The sequence below is a fragment of the Polypterus senegalus genome, chromosome 8, assembly GCF_016835505.1.
Source record: "Polypterus senegalus isolate Bchr_013 chromosome 8, ASM1683550v1, whole genome shotgun sequence".
NCBI lineage: Eukaryota > Metazoa > Chordata > Cladistia > Polypteriformes > Polypteridae > Polypterus > Polypterus senegalus.
Window position 1 is genome coordinate 90,805,373 of NC_053161.1, and position 19,482 is coordinate 90,824,854.

Genomic DNA, 19,482 nt, shown 5'->3' on the forward strand with positions numbered 1-19,482 from the left:
GAACATGCAAACTCCATGCAGGGAGGACCCGGGAAGCGAACCGATGTCTCCTTACTGTGAGGCAGCAGTGCTACCACTGCGCCACCGTGCTGCCACTTTTATCCAAAGTGATTTAAAAAAGAGGTCATCATGATTGAGTAACATCAGTCTGGTGGAGTTGTTTGGGAATAAGTGTTGCAGGACAAGATTACAAAATTGGTCACCACAAGTGGAGAGGTCAGAGCAAAAATATAAGCGAGTTACAAATCTTAGATAATAATAATCATAACAGTTGGACAGAGATTCACAAGAAAGTCTTCAAATCTTCTTAACTCTTTTAGGGCTATTAAATATTTTTCAAAAACTACCTTTTTTAAAAAAAGAACACAAAGCAATGGTTTATCATATCAAATCAACAAAAAATCTTTATTTTTGACAAATGTTACTGTGTTGCATGTTATATGAGCCTGCATAGTATATGATTTCACATACTACAGTGTGTACGGAAAGTATTCAGACCCCCTTCAATTTTTCACTCTGTTATATTGCAGCCATTTGCTAAAATCATTTAAATAATTTTTTTTCCTCATTAATGTACACACAGCACCCCATATTGACAGACAAAAGAAAGAATTTTTGAAATTGTTGCAGATTTATTAAAAAAGAAAAACTGAAATATCACATGGTCCTAAGTATTCAGACCCTTTGCTCAGTATTTAGTAGAAGCACCCTTTTGAGCTAATACAGCCATGAGTCTTCTTGGGAAAGATGCAACAAGTTTTTCACACCTGGATTTGGGGATCCTCTGCCATTCCTCCTTGCAGATCCTCTCCAGTTCTGTCAGGTTGGATGGTAAACGTTGGTGGACAGCCATTTTTAGGTCTCTCCAGAGATGCTTAATTGGGTTTAAGTCAGGGCTCTGGCTGAGCCATTCAAGAACAGTCACAGAGTTGTTGTGAAGCCACTCCTTCGTTATTTTAGCTGTGTGCTTGGGATCATTGTCTTGTTGGAAGGTAAACCTTCAGCCCAGTCTGAGGTCCTTAGCACTCTGGAGAAGGTTTTTGTCCAGAATATCCCTGTACTTGGCCGTATTCATCTTTCCCTCGATTGCAACCAGTCATCCTGTCCCTGCAACTGAAAACACCCCCACAGCATGATGCTGCCACTGCCATGCTTCACTGTGGGGACTGTATTGGACAAGTGATGAGCAGTGCTTGGTTGTCTCCACACATACTGCTTAGAATTAAGGCCAAAAAGTTCTATCTTGGAGTTTGCTAAAAGACACCTGAAGATGGTGAGAAATAAGATTCCCTGGTCTGATGAGACCAAGATAGAACTTTTTGGAGTTAAACCAGTGTTTGCTTCTACAAGTACAAAATCCGTTATGCCATACTTTGTGGGCTTGTCTGGCATAGATTGGCAGAAAAAAAAGGCATCCCTTGTATTTCATCATAGATTCATCCACAGACAAATCGCGGCCAGGCTGATAAACTTGTTTATATGTTGGTTCCACGATGTCAAGCAGGGGCTGAACTTTATACATGGAGTTATAGCCTGGCCTCACCCCTTGGGATTTGCTTCTGGTTATCACAGAAGTGAATAAAACTTTGCAGGAGCACGTACCTATCATGTGGCATAACCTGTCCAAAGCCACCAGGGGACAAAGCACATTTGGACCTATGCTCCCTGAAGTTATATCACCAGTCTAGTCCCATTTCTATTTGTAATGCCACAAAGCCCTTCATCTCGTCGTTTGTTGTGGGTTTCCACTTCGAAAAACGAGAATGCAGTGCAAGCACAGCCCGCAATTCAAAAAATTGCTTTGCATACCTGTTTATCTCGTCTGACAGTAGCTGAAAAGCAGCATCAGGAAAGAACAGCCTGAAGTAGTCCAGCGGTTTGTAATCTGTGCATCGGCTGCTGTCTGATCAACTGAGGCCAGTTTTTCACTCTCTTGCTCAATCTCCTAATCACTGTCAATAAAATCAGATTCTGAAAAATCAGTCCGACTCGGCGATAATGCGCAAAACATCGTCTGCTGAGTATTTTCTTTTCTGCACTTGCTTTGCTCACTCATGAGATGTCAATGCCATCTTGCCTTTGTTTACATTGTGTAACTCACGCGCACGCAAGGATTAGATGCCAAGTCAATGAGTCTAACATTCCTCCAAGCAGATGCAGAATGCCTGTGATGTAACTGTGAGTTTTGTCGCCATTAATAACTGATTGTTGCCCTCAACCCCTCCTGTCGACAAAAGTCGGCATCCATCCTAAAAGAGGTAAACACATTGAGGGAGTCAGAATTCCAAATGGAAGTGAGCAAGTCATTACACCAGCTAGGAGCTACATATAAAAAGAGTCTGGACTGAGATTTAATACTAAGCAGAGTTGACATCACCAGATACTGTTCGTCAATGGACCTGAGTAGTCGAAAAGGAGCACAGAACCTCATCAGTGTCTCCATATATATAAGTGCTGGTCCAACAACTACTCTGTAGGCAAGCATCAAGATATTAACTTAATATATGTTGCTACAGGAAGCCAATATAGTAATCTGAAGAGAGCAGTGACACGTGCCTGCCTCAGCTGATTGAACATCAGACGTGCTCCTGCATTTTCAATCATTTGCTTCGACTTGGTGATACATGTCGATGCTCCCACCCACAGGGAGCTGCAATAGTCCAGATGTCACAAGATCTGAGCCTGGACCTGTTAGGTCTGGTGTGATCTTTCAGATCTTGCATTGAATGAATCTCCAAGACTGAGAGACTGTGGCAGCATGGTCACTAAAAACAGCTGGTCATCAATCACCACCCCAAGGTTGTATACAGGCTTGGTCGGTGTTAATGGTAATGAACCAAACTGAGGAGAGGGTGGGTGCCGATCAGATGAGCAGCCTAGGATGATAATAAGGCCCATCTTTTCCACATTGAGCCAGTGATGGTGTTTCTTTATCCAGATTACAATGTTAGTGATACGTGCAGAGATTCTAGCTGATGCTGTGCGATATATGAAACATAATCAATCCAGCTGTATACATAGGGCAGCAGTGTATTGCAGAATGTTCCTGACATATATACAGTAGTTACTACTGTTGTATTGTTCAGCTGAATGCTAATCTTATTTCATTTTTTGTTCCATACAGTTTCTTTTTTCTAAACCGCCATAGCTCGCTATTAATCAAGCGTTTTGATTTTGTATTCTGTGTTACCTTTACACATTATATCCTGTTGGAGTCTAAGATAGTGCTAATAAGGAATCTGTTGTTTTTGAAGCTGTCAACAAGGCTTATAGGTGAGCTTGACCATGATGTGACATCTGGTACTTGTGCCTTCTCTGCTGCACTGTTGTCAAGTTTTTCAAGGCCTGAGTCTTCTCCTTTGGGATCAGTCTGTAATTATGTTGAATCTAATTGGCCAGCCAGTTATTTCTCTCTTCTGTTTTGGAGTACTAGGGTGTTATATAGGGTTTTACATGGTTTAAATAGAGAAAAAAGTTTTTTTAAACCAGATATGAAGATTGTTTACATCTCTCTGACTGACCCATAAAATTTAATTACAGATCCACATTTCTTGAAAAAACTCATCAAAAACTTCAAAGACTTTGTCGGACAGTTATCTAATCAAAAGATCTTGAGTATGCATTTTTCTTCTCTCTTGCTAAATGAATCTTAGCCTGGAGAGGTCTATTAATTTTTTACATCTGAGATGTCACACTTAAAGGTTTTCCAATGCTGTATCTGTCCTAGTAGTGTCTATATAAAAACAAGGAATTCTAGTCTTTGTATTATATCTTGCCTGAAGAAGGGGACCTGAGTTGACATGAAAAGCTTGCGTATTGAAATCTTTTTAGTTAGCTTTTTAATGCAGGATATTTAACAGAAATGGGGGGAAAAAAATTGTGTTGTTGGAGACATTGACTGAAAAGTCTGTGCATAAAATTCATATGACACTTTTATATCACTGGAAGAAAAAATATACAAAACACTAATCTGCCTGATTTTTACATTATCTTAATAATTAGCATGATGATTTGAGGTTTTCTGCTGTTATTTTTCTCTCACTGTTTGCAGATCTAAATTTTTTTGACGGAAATGCAGTTACACAATAATAATAAAAGAAAGGAACATTTCACATGCAGATAATGCTTAAAATAAGCATCTGCAACATTTATTGTAGTTTTGTTAATTGATACAGATTGATGATTTATCACTAATGCCCCTTTTATATTAGCACCTACTATTGTGAAGTCCAGCTTTCCCTATTATTATGAGCTACAGTACATTAAATTTGTCTGTCTTCTTTTCTTTGTAAAATCTGTGGCACACTTTTAAATCAGTTTCCTTCCAATTAGTTCTAATTATCCAAATGTTTATTATGAAATTCTAAACTAAAAACTTTACTATTTTATAATTTGTTTATTTGGACATAAAATTCATGACCATTTTGGTGACTTGCAAAGGTAATATTTGCACATTTATCTATTCATTTTTATTTTTCTTGACTGTTCTGTCTTTGTAGGACTCATCACAGGGTAATTCAGTTTACCAGATTAATATGATACATTATATCAAACAAAAATATCCAGAACTTCAAGTTATTGGAGGGAATGGTGAGTCCCCTGTGTTACTTGTAATCTGAAACACACTATTGATATACAAGATTTATTAGAATAATGTTAAGTTATTCATTGTAGTGTATTATTTTCTTCTCTAACAGATTCATACTTAAGATTTTGTTATTAATAGTTTTGTCTGGAAGCGACATACTGGCTTAGAGTTCGCTATTCCTCTATGTTGCATATTATAAATATTACATTGTGCTAAAATTAAAATGTTACTGTTCAACAATGTTTTTTTCTTAGCTGATCATATTTTACAATTTTCAAACAGTGCACACATTTTAAAGTCTGAAAACATTTTATTTCATTTTGATGCAGTGGTCACAGCAGCTCAAGCTAAAAATTTAATTGATGCTGGTGCAGATGCTCTAAGAGTTGGAATGGGCTGTGGTTCTATATGTATTACTCAGGAAGGTAATGAGAATTATATAATTTTTTTGATTTTTTTGTTCCAGAATATTGCACCAAAAATGAATTGAGTAGATTTGCATTAGTTTTTGTTTTGTATGTACAGTATTGTCTTTGTACTTTATTATCTCAGTATTTTTACCTGTAATGTACTGATGTTTTACTCTGACAGTACATTTTGTTTTATATCTTCTGATTCAGTATAAACTCAGTTTTCTTCTTAAGTCAATTATCAGTGGGACTATATAATAAAAAAGTGAAACTCCAGGCACAAAGACAAAACACAAAAGCAGATTTTTTTTTAAAATTGTAAAACAATTCAGAGCCCAATGATTGATTCGAATTGATTAAAAAATTAGTTTGTGATCTGATAAGTTTACTGTTATTCATTTTTTTTGTATTAGCACATAGGGCTTATCTTTGTGTTTGACTATAAATCAGTGCTAGATTACACTATCAAGTTATTTTGTCCTCAGATTAAGTACAAACTCTGCTTTCTGTTCATTTCTGGAACTATATAACATAACATAATTATATTGACATTATTTCAAACATGGTAGGAAAAATAGTATGCAGAGAAACAAGGCAAAAATTTAAATATTTACACTTTCTTTATGAAAATGCAGCTGGACAAAATGAATGGAAGAATGAAAAACTAAATCCTTTTTGAACTGGAAAACTTAATAAAGAAGCAGTACTGTTCTTATTTACCAGTATATGTCGCATCCCGTGGCACTACCCCTTATTCATAGATTAAATAGCTTTACATAACATATAATATGCATGTCTTAACATCTTTCTACATCATATCAGACACTTATTCCATATACTAAGGGTACAACAGAGTATTGAGTTTGAAATTGTATTTTTAATATTTTTGGAAAGATGTGTTTGATCTGTTTCATTCTGTTTTAAAAATAAATGCATAACTAATATGTTTAAGTTTTTCAAAATTGAAATTAGTTTTTAATTTTAGAAAAAAGCTTGTCGAGGTCTTAATTGGGAATATTGATTTATATTATACAGAAACGTCTGTCAATTGGTATCCCCTGAAAAAATAGTGTTGCCCAACTCCATAAAATAACCCAAATCTTCCAATAATGATATTTTTATTTAAATGAAGTTGATTACAAAAATGTATGCATATATACTTTTTTTTTATCTCCAGTTATGGCATGTGGTCGGCCACAGGGCACAGCTGTGTACAAAGTTGCAGAATACGCTCGACGATTTGGCGTTCCAGTCATTGCCGACGGTGGAATTCAAACTGTAGGACACGTTGTCAAGGCACTTTCTCTGGGGGCATCAACCGGTAAGCTTTTTAGTAATCTTTTGTTGCAGATTTAAGTGATACTGAGGATACCTTTCTGGGCATACAGTGGTGTGAAAAACTATTTGCCCCCTTCCTGATTTCTTATTATTTTGTATGTTTGTCACACAAAATGTTTCTGATCATCAAACACATTTAACCATTAGTCAAATATAACACAAGTAAACACAAAATGCAGTTTTTAAATGATGGTTTTATTATTTAGGGAGAAAAAATCCAAACCTACATGGCCCTGTGTGAAAAAGTAATTGCCCCCTGAACCTAATAACTGGTTGGGCCACCCTTAGCAGCAATAACTGCGATAAAGCGTTTGCGATAACTTGCAATGAGTCTTTTACAGCGCTCTGGAGGAATTTTGGCCCACTCATCTTTGCAGAATTGTTGTAATTCAGCTTTATTTGAGGGTTTTCTAGTATGAACCGCCTTTTTAAGGTCATGCCATAGCATCTCAATTGGATTCAGGTCAGGACTTTGACTAGGCCACTCCAAAGTCTTCATTTTGTTTTTCTTCAGCCATTCAGAGGTGGATTTGCTGGTGTGTTTTGGGTCATTGTCCTGTTGCAGCACCCAACATCGCTTCAGCTTGAGTTGACGAACAGATGGCGGACATTCTCCTTCAGGATTTTTGGTAGACAGTAGAATTCATGGTTCTATCTATCACAGCAAGCCTTCCAGGTCCTGAAGCAGCAAAACAACCCCAGACCATCACACTACCACCACCATATTTTACTGTTGGTATGATGTTCTTTTTCTGAAATGCTGTGTTCCTTTTACGCCAGATGTAACTGGACATTTGCCTTCCAAAAAGTTCAACTTTTGTCTCATCCGTCCACAAGGTATTTTCCCAAAAGTCTTGGCAATCATCGAGATGTTTCTTAGCAAAATTGAGACGAGCCCTAATGTTCTTTTTGCTTAACAGTGGTTTGCGTCTTGGAAATCTGCCATGCAGGCTGTTTTTACCCAGTCTCTTTCTTATGGTGGAGTCGTGAACACTGACCTTAATTGAGGCAAGTGAGGCCTGCAGTTCTTTAGACGTTGTCCTGGGGTCTTTTGTGACCTCTCGGATGAGTCGTCTCTGCACTCTTGGGGTAATTTTGGTCGGCCGGCCACTCCTGGGAAGGTTCACCACTGTTCCATGTTTTTGCCATTTGTGGATAATGGCTCTCACTGTGGTTCGCTGGAGTCCCAAAGCTTTAGAAATGGCTTTATAACCTTTACCAGACTGATAGATCTCAATTACTTCTGTTCTCATTTGTTCCTGAATTTCTTTGGATCTTGGCATGATGTCTAGCTTTTGAGGTGCTTTTGGTCTACTTCTCTGTGTCAGGCAGCTCCTATTTAAGTGATTTCTTGATTGAAACAGGTGTGGCAGTAATCAGGCCTGGGGGTAGCTACGGAAATTGAACTCGGGTGTGATACACCACAGGTTATTTTTTAACAAGAGGGCAATTACTTTTTCACACAGGGCCATGTAGGTTTGGATTTTTTTTCTCCCTAAATAATAAAAACCATCATTTAAAAACTGCATTTTGTGTTTACTTGTGTTATATTTGACTAATGGTTAAATGTGTTTGATGATCAGAAACATTTTGTGTGACAAACATGCAAAAGAATAAGAAATTTAGGAAGGGGGCAAATAGTTTTTCACACCACTGTACTTATATATGGACATTTTGTTGCATTTTGTCCATTTATATATGGTCATTTGTTGAATTGTGTTTGTGGTTACTGTTCTCTCTTTTTTGTTATTTGAAACATGGTGGCGCAATGATTAGCAAATTTTCCAGTTCAGAGAATTCATAAGCACTGAAGGCATTTCATCTGTTCCTGAGTTTTTACAGTGTATTAGAGGGGGAAAAAACAAAACAAAAACAAACTTGCAGCACATGTTTCCAAATACAGACATTGCTTTCAGGCTTTTTCAGGCCACAGTTGCAAGTGGTCAATGATCTGTCTCCAAGTTCAGGCTAGTGAAGAATAAGCTTGGATCTACAATGACACAGGATATCTGATCAAGGATTTTGCTGCATAGAAATTCAGGAAGGTACAATTTTGAAAAGCAAGCATTTGTCCATGTTAGTGTATAGGCCATTCTGCATGTTATTTGATTTTTCTGCTTTGTAGGAATTGTCAGTGGGGTTCTATAGTTGACTTTTCAAACATTGGTTTGTGATGGTTACTTGGTTATTTGTAATTTGTGCAGAAATGGCTAATTAAGGATATAAGCTTTGATACAGCATATTTTATCATAATGACAAAGTAAGCCCATATGTGTTTCTCTAGATTTTTGGCATTCATTTTAAAGTCAAAACTCTTTAGTCTTAATTTTCTTTTACTCTGTGTGTCTATGAGACATTGAAGTTAATGTACACTCATATTATTTTATGTAGCTAGGGCCCCAAAATTGTCTCTAGTCCCTGGACCCCCCATCCTCGATAATCTGGCCCTAATTGTACTCAATTCACATACTGTGATTGCAAGATATTCAAGTCCCTGAACTTTGCTAAAGTCTGGTGAAAGCATGAATGCCCATTTTTTGGTACACATCACACTGTAAATTTTTAATTGAAAGATGCATCTCTAAATGAACAACATTACAGCAATTTAGGGGAAGCAGACAGATAGGAAAGTGAGCTTTGGGGAAGGAGTGCGTGGCCAATGCTCAAGAGGAGCTGCTGAGGGTTGCTCCTGCTGAGCAGCCTGGGAGCAGGAGAGACCAACCACTTCAGCAGGACTCCTCTGCAAAGCTGAGGAATGGCAGTGGTAGTCATAGGAAATAAAGCTTAGCACAACGCCCTGTACATACAAACAGACTGGCAGCAGGGGCATGAGCTGGATCAGAGGGTTGTCTGCACCAGCTGGTGGATGTCTCTTCATGCTGCAGAACCAGAAGATGGTAAGCCAGGAGACATCGGATTTTAGAAAGTAGCACTGAGGCTCATGGTTTTAGAAGAATGTATTTTCCCTTGGATTTTAAGCTCGTTTTAATGGATTCTTTATATGAATATTTAGAACTCCACCTTTGACACTAATTTTATGGATTATATATTTATTGGATGAAGGAGGCTGTACTATTTTGTTTTGATAAAAGCACTGACACTTTTTACACCAACCCCATGCTGAATGCTTGTGTTTTCATTTGCCCAGCTCATAGTGGTACGTGACTGTCAACGGTTACAGGTTGAAGAGGCTTCTGGAGCCCACTGGGGAGGGTGGAGCTAACCTGGGCCACTGACCATTTCATTGAGTAGTTTTAAAAAATATTATCAGTGCATATTTAACTTGTTCATTAAGAATATTGGAAATGTTTTGTTGATCAGGAGATGAATCAGTCTCCAAAGTTGTCCTTTATATTAAAACAGTTTTTTTTAATGATTGGCAAGCACATATACAAATTATACCAAGTTAACAGAGAATACTAATTTAGAGGGAAAAGTTGTACAATTTTAAGTAAACTGAAATTAAGTTTAAAAAATAAGCTGGGTGAGGTAGCATTCTGATATTTATGGAAAATAAATTATTAATGAAATGATGGTAATTTTTCTAGCTCTAAAAACACTGCTGAAATAATAGGCAAAAGACCTATTCAGACAGGATTAGTTTTTACACCAAGATGTGGGGTAGAGTAGTAATGACCAGAGTTCCTCTTTAATTTTTAAGCTCTTTTCAGATGGGATTAGTTTTTATACCAGGATGTGATATCAAATCAATAATTTACAGGCAGTGCTTTACTTTGTATCACAATCTCCCTTGAGGCAGGATGGGACAGTAGCCTGGGACAGGGACTGGTTGAAAATCCTAATGAAGATTCCGGACAGTTGATCTGTACAGTCTTTCAGCACCCGTCCAGCCACACCGTCAGGACCTGCAGCCTTCCTCGGGTTCACCTTCCTCATCACCCGCCTCACCTCACACTCTTCCACCATGAGTATGTTGCTGTTGTTAACAGGTGGCTGTGATGGAGCTGCTGTTGGTGTCGCCTCAAAGCGGGCAAAGAAGATGTTCAGCTCCTCTGCCAGAGAAGCGTCTCCCTCAGCGGCAGAGGAGTTTGCTGGATTTGTAGCCGGTGGTGTGCTGGACACCTTGCCACACCTGCCTGGTGTTGCTCCTCAGGTGGTCCTCTATCCTCCTTCTGTATGCTGCCTTGGCCTCTCGGATGCCTCTCTTCAGGTTTGCTCTGGCTACACTGTAAAGAGCCCCATCCCCAGACCTGAAAGCAGTAGTCCTAGCTTTCAGCAGACTCTGGACACCCCTCGTTATCCAGGGCTTCCTGTTAGGGTAAATCCTTATGTGTCTGTCCGTGGTGACGTCCGTGCAGAACCTGATGTAATCCAGGACTGCCGTAGTGTGGTTCTCCAAATCTTGATGATCAAAAACCTCCCAATCGGTTCTCTGGAAGCAGTCTTGCACCTTTTGGGAGGCCTCCGTAGGCCATACGGTAACATTCCTGGTCATAGTGGGAGCTTGTCTCCTGAGGGCTGTATATGCAGGGATCAGATGCAAGGACGTGTGATCAGACTGGCCAAAGTGTGCTAGCAGTTAGAAGTATGGCGTTGAATTCACCGGGGAGGTATATGGGTCTGCATTTAATTGTCATAAACTCCACGTCTGGAGAGCAGTGTCTGGTGACTTTGGTGGAAGTTGTGCTCCAGCTATTGTTCACATAAATGCACAGCCCCCCATTTTTTCTTACCGGAGCTCATTGTCCTGTCTTGCTGGTGTGCTGTGTAGCCTGCTATCTCGATTGCTGTGTCCGGTATGAGTGGATTAAGCCACGTCTCTGTGATCAACAGGATGCAGCAGTCTTTTTTGTTGCAATGCGCGGCTTCCACTCGTCCAGTTTGTTTGCCAGTGACCTCACATTTGAGGAGAAAATACTTGGAAGCGGTGGTTTGTGTGGCTGCTTCCTTAGCTTCACTAGCTCGCCGCCATTGTAGCATGTATATTAGATGCGTACCATCAATTCAGACCATATTAGTACCCCTGTTTTAGTGGAACAATGTGTCTGTTCGCACCTACAAGAAGGGATGGCCCCGCACCACTCGCTTTTCTATGCAAATTGTGTATATCATTGTGCTGACAGAGCTCCATGGGGATCTATCACCCCCAATTTTTCAATGTACCCAGAAAAAAGTACACCAACAGTTCTTACTCCTACTTCAGGCACAGGATGAAATAATTATTACCATAGGATCTCTGTAACTTTAGTCCAACTTGAATTGCTAAAATGGTAGAATTTTATTGAGATGTCAAATTGTATTTTTTAATGAATTCTTACATAAGGTAAGTTTTTACTGAGGCATGAATGTGCAACCTGTGAAAAATTACTGACGTGAGCAATTTGGACAGAATTAAAAGAACAGAGGTCCTCCTATTAAAAAAGTACTTTACCCCACCCCCTGGTGTCATACTAATACTGTCCAAAGAGGGTTTATGCCAATAATACCTGATAATTTTGGTGTGGTCAATAGTGTATGCTTTTAGAATTTCATTAATCTTTTATTTTTACCTGGAAAAGCAATAACTTAAAAGTAATTGAACTCCTTATGTTTAAATAGGCAGTGCTGCATGGGAGACCTAATCTGGGATAAAACAGTTATGTGGGATCTACATCTACATCTTTTAAGCTGTTAAGGTTTATTGAGCAAAAAGTTTTTATACTAAGTAAACTTAATAATAATAATAATAGATTTTATTTATATCGCGCTTTATATTTAACAATCTCAAAGTGCTACAAAATAAGAATAAAATTAACAAACAAAAAATCTATAGAAATAATTTAACAAAAGCCTTTCTAAAAAGATAAGTTTTTAGGTTTCGTTTGAAGGAATCGATCGACTGTGGGGCTCTCAAGTAGTCGGGGAGGGAATTCCACAGCCTTGGCGCCGCCGAAGAAAAGGCTCTATCACCCATACTGCTAAGTTTAGTTCTGGGAACTTGAAGAGTTTTGGTATGCACAGAGCGGAGGGTGCGTGAGGAAGTATGAGGGATAAGGAGTTCCTGTAAATACAGGGGAGCAGATCCATAAATGCACTGATGGGTAAGGAGGGAAACCTTGTACTCAATTCTAAGTGGTACATGGAGCCAGTGAAGGGTTTTCAAGATAGGAGTGATGTGGTTATGCTTTTGCACCCTCATCAGGATCCTGGCAGCGCTGTTCTGAATGTACTGGAGTCTCTGGATACTCTTGCCAGGAATCCCAATGAGGAGCGCATTACAGTAATCCAGCCTGGACGAGACAAAGGCATGGACAAGCCTCTCTGCATCTGCCAGGGTAATTGTTGGATGGAGTTTAGCAATGTTCCTGAGATGGTGAAAAGATGACTTACAGAGATGTTTAATGTGGGTGTCAAAAGTTATTTGAGAATCCATTTTAACACCCAAGTTTGTAACAAATGTAGAAAGAGGTATCTTTTTTCCAGAAAAAGTGATACTGGTGATGGTAGTGGAACGAAGCTGGTGTGGTGTGCCAACTAAAATGGCTTCTGTTTTAGATCTGTTTAGCTGAAGGAAGTTGAGCCTTATCCATGCCTCTATTTCCGCCAAACAAATAGTCAGTGTAGATGTTGGCAGAGGAGCAGTAGAGGAGGTGGGAGTAGTCCTAAGATAAAGCTGAGTGTCATTGGCATAACAATGAAAAGAAAAAACATGTCTGCTAATGACACTTCCAAGGGGGAGCATATAAATGATGAAAAGGATGGGGCCCAACACAGAGCCCTGTGGAACACCACAGGTAACATTATGGGTGTGAGATTTTGCGCTGCCAAGTGCGACATACTCAGTTCTACCAGTCAATTAAGATGTAAACCAATGTTGAGCAGTTCCTGAAAGTCCAATGGTGTATTGCAGACGGTGAAGAAGAATATTATGATCAATTGTATCAAAAGCAGCTGTCAGGTCAAGGAGAATGAGTAAAGAAGGAGAACCAGTATCTGCTGACATCAGAAGGTCATTTGTGACCCTGACCAGGGCTGTTTCGTGCTATGGCCAGGCTTAAAACCAGACTGAAACTTTTCAAACAGGTTATTCAGTTTGAGATGATCAAGAAGTTGTACTGCAACTATTTTTTCCAGAACTTTAGAAAGAAATGGAAGATTAGAGATGGGTCTATAGTTAGACAGAACTTCAGGATCCAGGGTGGGTTTTTTTTAGTAGAGGTCTGATGACAGCAGTTTTTAGTGCTGAAGGAATATGGCCAACCAAAAGGGATTGGTTTTTAATCCTGGTGATAAGTGTAGAAATAGCAGAAATGTTGGCCTTCAGCAAGGCTGATGGAAAAGGGTCCAGGGAACTGGTAGACAGTTTCATTTTCCTGATGACGTCCTCCACCTCTTCCCGTGTGGCAACAGAGAAGGAGCAAAGGGGCTGGACAGTCTCAGGCAGCGGATCGACAGTTGAGGATAACAGAATATCCATGGTAGAGAGGTTTAAGCGAATGTTATAAACCTTTTGTCTGAAAAAATTGATATGCAGATTACACCTCTCATCAGTGGCCTCAGAATGAGCACATGAAGGAGGTTTAAGAAGATGATTTATAGTAGAAAAAAGTTTTTTTGGATCCCTGGAGCTATTTGTAATGATGGTAGAATAGAATCTCGACCATGCAACCTTCAAAGCTTCTGCATACGCCCTCCTATGTTCCCTTTAGGCCTGTTTTGTGAACAGTCAACCCAGAAGCCTTGAGCCACCGCTCAAGGACACGCCCAGCCGCCTTAATTTTTCGCAGCTCGCAGGTGTACCATGGTGCTGAGCGCGAAAATGAGACGGACCTAGACGTTAAAGGGGCATGAAAATCAAGGAGACTGCTCAGAGACTGGTTGTAGAGATCCACGAGGTCAGCAACAGAGCTGGAACTGGTAAGATCAGTAGAAAGAAGTTTAAGGTCCAGGGCCAAGGCATCCACATTGATGTTCTTCAAATTTCTAAAATGAATCTGCCGTTTTGGTTTGGTACGAGGGGAGAAAAAGGGTAGCTCCATTGACACTACTTTGTGGTCTGAAATACCAAGATCATAAACCTGTAAATTACTAATTAAAGCAAAGTTTGAAATAACCAAGTCAAGTGTATGACCCCTAGAGTGTGTGGGGACATCAACATATTGTTGTAAGTTGAGGGAATCTAACAACTCAAGAAAATCAACAGTGAGATAACCTTTAGGATTATCAATATGAATATTTATATCTCCCAGGATTATGATGTTGGCAGAGGTGGCGCCACGCACAGTGTTGTGAGAAGATCAGTCATTTCTGGAATAAAAGCAGAGTTGGGTTTTGGAGATCGATAGATAAGAAGAACAGTCATGGGAAAAGGGGGCTTGCATTTAAATGCAAGACACTCGCAGGAAGATGTTACATGTAACAAAATAGGGGACACCCCCATTACCTGACAATATATCATGGCTAAACCACCACCACGCCCAGTGCTGCGAGCTGCTTCCAAATAACTGTAGCCAGATGGACACGCTTCATTTAAGGCAGAGTAAGCCTCTGACTGGTGCCAGGTTTCTGTTAGACACATGAAGTCAAGTCCCTTCTCCCTGATGTGTTCTTCAATCAGTGTGAATTTATTGCTGATGGATTGAGTATTAAACAATTCAAATTTAACCAGCGATTGTGGAGTAAATCTCAGTACAGGTCTCAAAACATGAGTATTGGCATGAGTAGTATAAAAATTTGGCTACTATGTGTTTCATGCTGTGTGGATTGTTTTTACAACAGATGTAGAAGGATGGAATATGTAGTATAGTGTAGTTCTTACTGTTCCTTTTTTTGTCAGTCTTCAGTCAGTACCCATAAATCAACATGAAGATTAGAGAACAATCTATGAAAGCAGCTCAAGAAATCCACATACTAAGGTGAAAGAATAATTTAATCGTGTACAGTGTAGCAGAATCAGCATTTGGAAATATCTTGAAAAAGATATACTGATGCACAAGTGACGGAATAATCATTAAAACTGATGAAAAATTGTAAAATGACAGTTGCTGGAATCATTATGAGGCTCCACAATGACAGGATAAAAGTGTCACAGTCTACTGTTCATTGAAGATGTTGAACGGAGGATTATAAAAACCATAGTGTAAGGTGCAATGCTGTCTTCAGCACCAAAAATTGAAAAATGTTAAATTAGTAGATCATTCGTCTTTTTGATGATATCAGTAATTACCCATCCCATCACAAGCTTGCCTGACACTGCCATTTAGGAACAGAGAGCATAGATCTGTACAAGGAACAACACAAATAACATACCAGTTGCATAAATACCATAATTCAGGAAATTCAAACAAGTATCCATCTCACCAGTGTGCACATCTGTGTGCTATTTAGATTTGCTATGGGGCTTTGCCTCCCTGCTCACTTTGCTCGCCAACACCTGGGCTGGCGCTATGCGCAAGCCACTTTGCAGCTCTCCCGCTCGCGTATGGTGATGCAGATGTACAATTTAAACAGATTGTTATTTTCATGGGAATTGTTACATATGCATATTAGAACTATTTTACATTACAGTGAGTAATTAACCATATTAAAAATAGTAAAACGTAATAATTTGAAAGTAAGTTATGTTTCATGTTGTGTTAGAGTTTTTTGTTGTGTTATACGATTTCGTTCTGTTTGGCTTTGAAATTAACACGCAGATACTTTTTGAATTAATCAATATCGCATTGAATTTTTATTCTGTGTTTGGACTTACATCCTGACAACGCAAAATATAACTGCCCATGAGAGAATTTTGTTTATTTCTCTCTAATAAATAAACCGTCTTTTTTGAATGTTTGTCTCTGTGATTTGTTCATTGTTTTTGCAAAAGCTGTTCTAACGGGAAATGGTTAACGTTTTAATATGAATGACATAACAAGATCTCCTTTGTTGTCTCATGTTATCTGGGGAAGATGTACTACATTACCATTCATGGATAGATCTTTCCTTCAACTGTAATTCGGGCGGTGGAAGACCGGACTGTCTTAACGGTTGTGGTTATTCTTCTGAATATTGTAAGTTGTTGTTTTCATCTTCCGCACGATCACCACCAACTGTTTCAGCTTAGTATTATTGATTCACATTTAACCAATTTGCCTTGTAACCGATTTTCACATTCATTCGTTTGACTTCATCGTTTCTTGGTGCTAGGATTGCCCGTGTACTCATTTCTTCTGTTGATATCCCTTCAGGATAAAGTTCATCAATAAGATTTGGACATAACACGTCTTCTTTCATTGGGAACTTAAAGTGAGGAAAATGTAAAAATTTAAAAGAGCTGAGTGAGCAGGAAATGTGTCTATTAAAAGCATTCACATGAATGAGATGTGAGTGGACTGTGTGCATGTTTGAATATGGTTGAAAGGAGGGCATGACTTGAAAAAAATCTCATGTCAAAAGGACTTGAAACTTTTAACATGAGATTTTTTCATCTCGCAGGACTTGAAAAAAATCTCTCTTGCCACTGGATTTTTTTTTCATATAATAGAGAGATTGCAATAGCATGTTTCATTTATCTGTGATGTTTTAAACTGCAGTAGGGTTGCAGTTGCTGTTTGAAATACAGACTTTCTGATATTTTTGGTCGGTCCATCTGTCTTACCTTTTTGATATTTATTTTGCTTTTTTTTACTTTATACAAACTCATCTATTTCTAACCATGTTTGTTGTATAAAGTGTTTTTCTTTTTTTGTTTACCATGTTTCTTTTTTTTAAACAATATGATTGCTTTTTTTCTCCAAACAATCCCCACACCAATGATGGGCTCCTTATTGGCTGCAACAACAGAGGCTCCGGGAGAGTACTTCTTCTCTGATGGAGTTCGCTTGAAAAAATACCGTGGAATGGGATCCCTTGATGCTATGGAGAAAAACAGTAGCAGTCAGAAAAGATATTTCAGGTGAGGTACCAAATCGCAACTGATGGACCAAAACTTTGAGAAAGCCGCTTTCATATCTTCTACCATACATTATATTAATGCAGCAATTTGACAATTGGCTACATAAATAAGGAGATACAACTGTGGTCTCTTCATGAAACCGTTCAAAGATGCGAGAAATGATTTAGAATCTGGTATTACTGAAAGTACATGTCAACAAACTGTTCATCACCAACTCTTATCCACATACTCTAAAAAAAGTAGCAATATTTCTCATCCCAAAGCTTCTGTTTCTATACCTTTCATTTAAGAGGATTGCAAAGGCACATGAACGAGAATAGATTTGTAATAATTTGTAATAACTGTGATCTAATGTAATTGCACTAAATCAATAAAAACGGTTAAGTTCACTGGTCAGGTGCTAATAACGCCCTCTTTCATCTCAGAACTTGCAAGCAGACAAGGATATTGCTGTAATTTCACTGTACTTTATAATGTGGTTGTACTGATAAACACAAAGCACTGTGAGAAAGTTAAGAGTGGAGATTTGAACTACCAGTAATATGCCAACTAGAAAAGTGTGTTTTTTAATCTTAAACTTGTATGTATAACTTGTACATAGACAACACCTGCCTTCTGAGTCTGTTCCACATTTTTGTGGAATGAATAGCAATTAACATAAATCGTAGTTTATTTCAATATAGAATTGTAATTGGTTGTCTATTTACAAAAGTTTAACAAGACATGTTGCTTGCAGTGCTTTTTATTATTCATTTTGTGAAAAGGTGTGTGAACTTGTGCTCAGAAATCATTTAAGTCTCATCAGAAGATACAGTGCATCCGGAAAGTATTCACAGCGTATCACTTTTTCCACATTTTGTTATGTTACAGCCTTATTCCAAAATGGATTAAATTCATTTTTTTCATCAGAATTCTACACACAACACCCCTTAATGACAACATGAAAAATGTTTACTTGAGGTTTTTGCAAATTTATTAGAAATAAAAAAAACTTAGAAATCACATGTACATAAGTATTCACAGCCTTTGCTCAATACTCTGTCAATGCACCTTTGGCAGCAATTACAGCCTCAAGTGTTTTTGAATATGATACCACAAGCTTGGCACACCTATCCTTGACCAGTTTTGCCCATTCCTCTTTGCAGCACCTCTCAAGCTCCATCAGGTTGGATGGGAAGCGTCGGTGCACAATCATTTTAAGATCTCTCCAGAGATGTTCAATCGGATTCAAGTCTGGGCTCTGGCTGGGCCACTCGAGGACATTCCCAGAGTTGTCCTGAAGCCACTCCTTTGATATCTTGGCTGTCTGCTTAGGGTCATTGTCCTGCTGAAAGACGAACCATTGCCACAGTCTGAGGTCAAGAGCCCTCTCTGGAGCAGGTTTTCATCCAGGATGTCTGTGTACATTGCTGCAGTCATCTTTCCCTTTATCCTGACTAGTCTCCCAGTTCCTGCCGCTGAAAAACATCCCCACAGCATGATGCTGCCACCACCATGCTTCACTGTAGGGATGGTATTGGCCTGGTGATGAGCAGTACCTGGTTTCCTCCAAACGCAACGCCTGGCATTCACACCAAAGTGTTCAATCTTTGTCTCATCAGACCAGAGTTTTGTTTCTCATGGTCTGTGAGTCTTTCAGGTGCCTTTTGGCAAATTCCAGGTGGGCTGCCATGTGCCTTTTATTAAGGAGTGGCTTCCGTCTGGCCACTCTACCATACATGCCTGATTGGTGGATTGCCGCAGCAATCTGGAAGGTTCTCCTCTCTCCACAGAGGACCTCTGGAGCTCTGACAGAGTGACCATCAGGTTCTTGGTCACCACCCTGTCTAAGGCCCTTCTTCCCCGATCGCTCAGTTTAGATGGCCGGCCAGCTCTAGGAGGAGTCCTGGTGGTTTCAAACTTCTTCCACTTACGGATGATGGAGGCCACTGTGCTCAATGGGACCTTCAAAGTAGCAGAAATTTTTCTGTAAACTTCCCCAGTTTTGTGCCTTGAGACAATCCTGTCTCGGAGGTCTACAGACAATTCCTTTGACTTCATGCTTGGTTTGTGCTCTGACATGAAATGTCAACTGTGGGACCTTATATAGACAGGTGTGTGCCTTTCCAAATCATGTCCAATCAACTGAGTTTACCACAGGTGGACTCCAGTTAAGCTGCAGAAACATCTCAAGGATGACCAGGGGAAACAGGATGCACCTGAGCTCAATTTTGAGCTTCATGGCAACGGCTGTGAATACTTACGTACATTTGATTTCTCAGTTTTTTTAT

At 39.2% G+C, this 19,482-nt stretch overlaps 1 protein-coding gene across 5 annotated transcripts in view; it reads left to right on the plus strand.

The window, feature by feature from the left end:
* The window catches only part of impdh1a (IMP (inosine 5'-monophosphate) dehydrogenase 1a), a 181,640-nt gene that overhangs the window by 124,997 nt on the left and 37,161 nt on the right, over nucleotides 1-19,482 (plus strand). For all 5 annotated transcript variants that reach the window (XM_039761441.1, XM_039761442.1, XM_039761444.1 and 2 more), the window contains exons 10-13: nucleotides 4,500-4,590; nucleotides 4,918-5,013; nucleotides 6,176-6,319; nucleotides 17,068-17,212. In XM_039761441.1, the coding sequence (XP_039617375.1) occupies nucleotides 4,500-4,590; nucleotides 4,918-5,013; nucleotides 6,176-6,319; nucleotides 17,068-17,212 (476 nt within the window). The remainder of the gene's footprint in view (nucleotides 1-4,499; nucleotides 4,591-4,917; nucleotides 5,014-6,175; nucleotides 6,320-17,067; nucleotides 17,213-19,482) is intronic.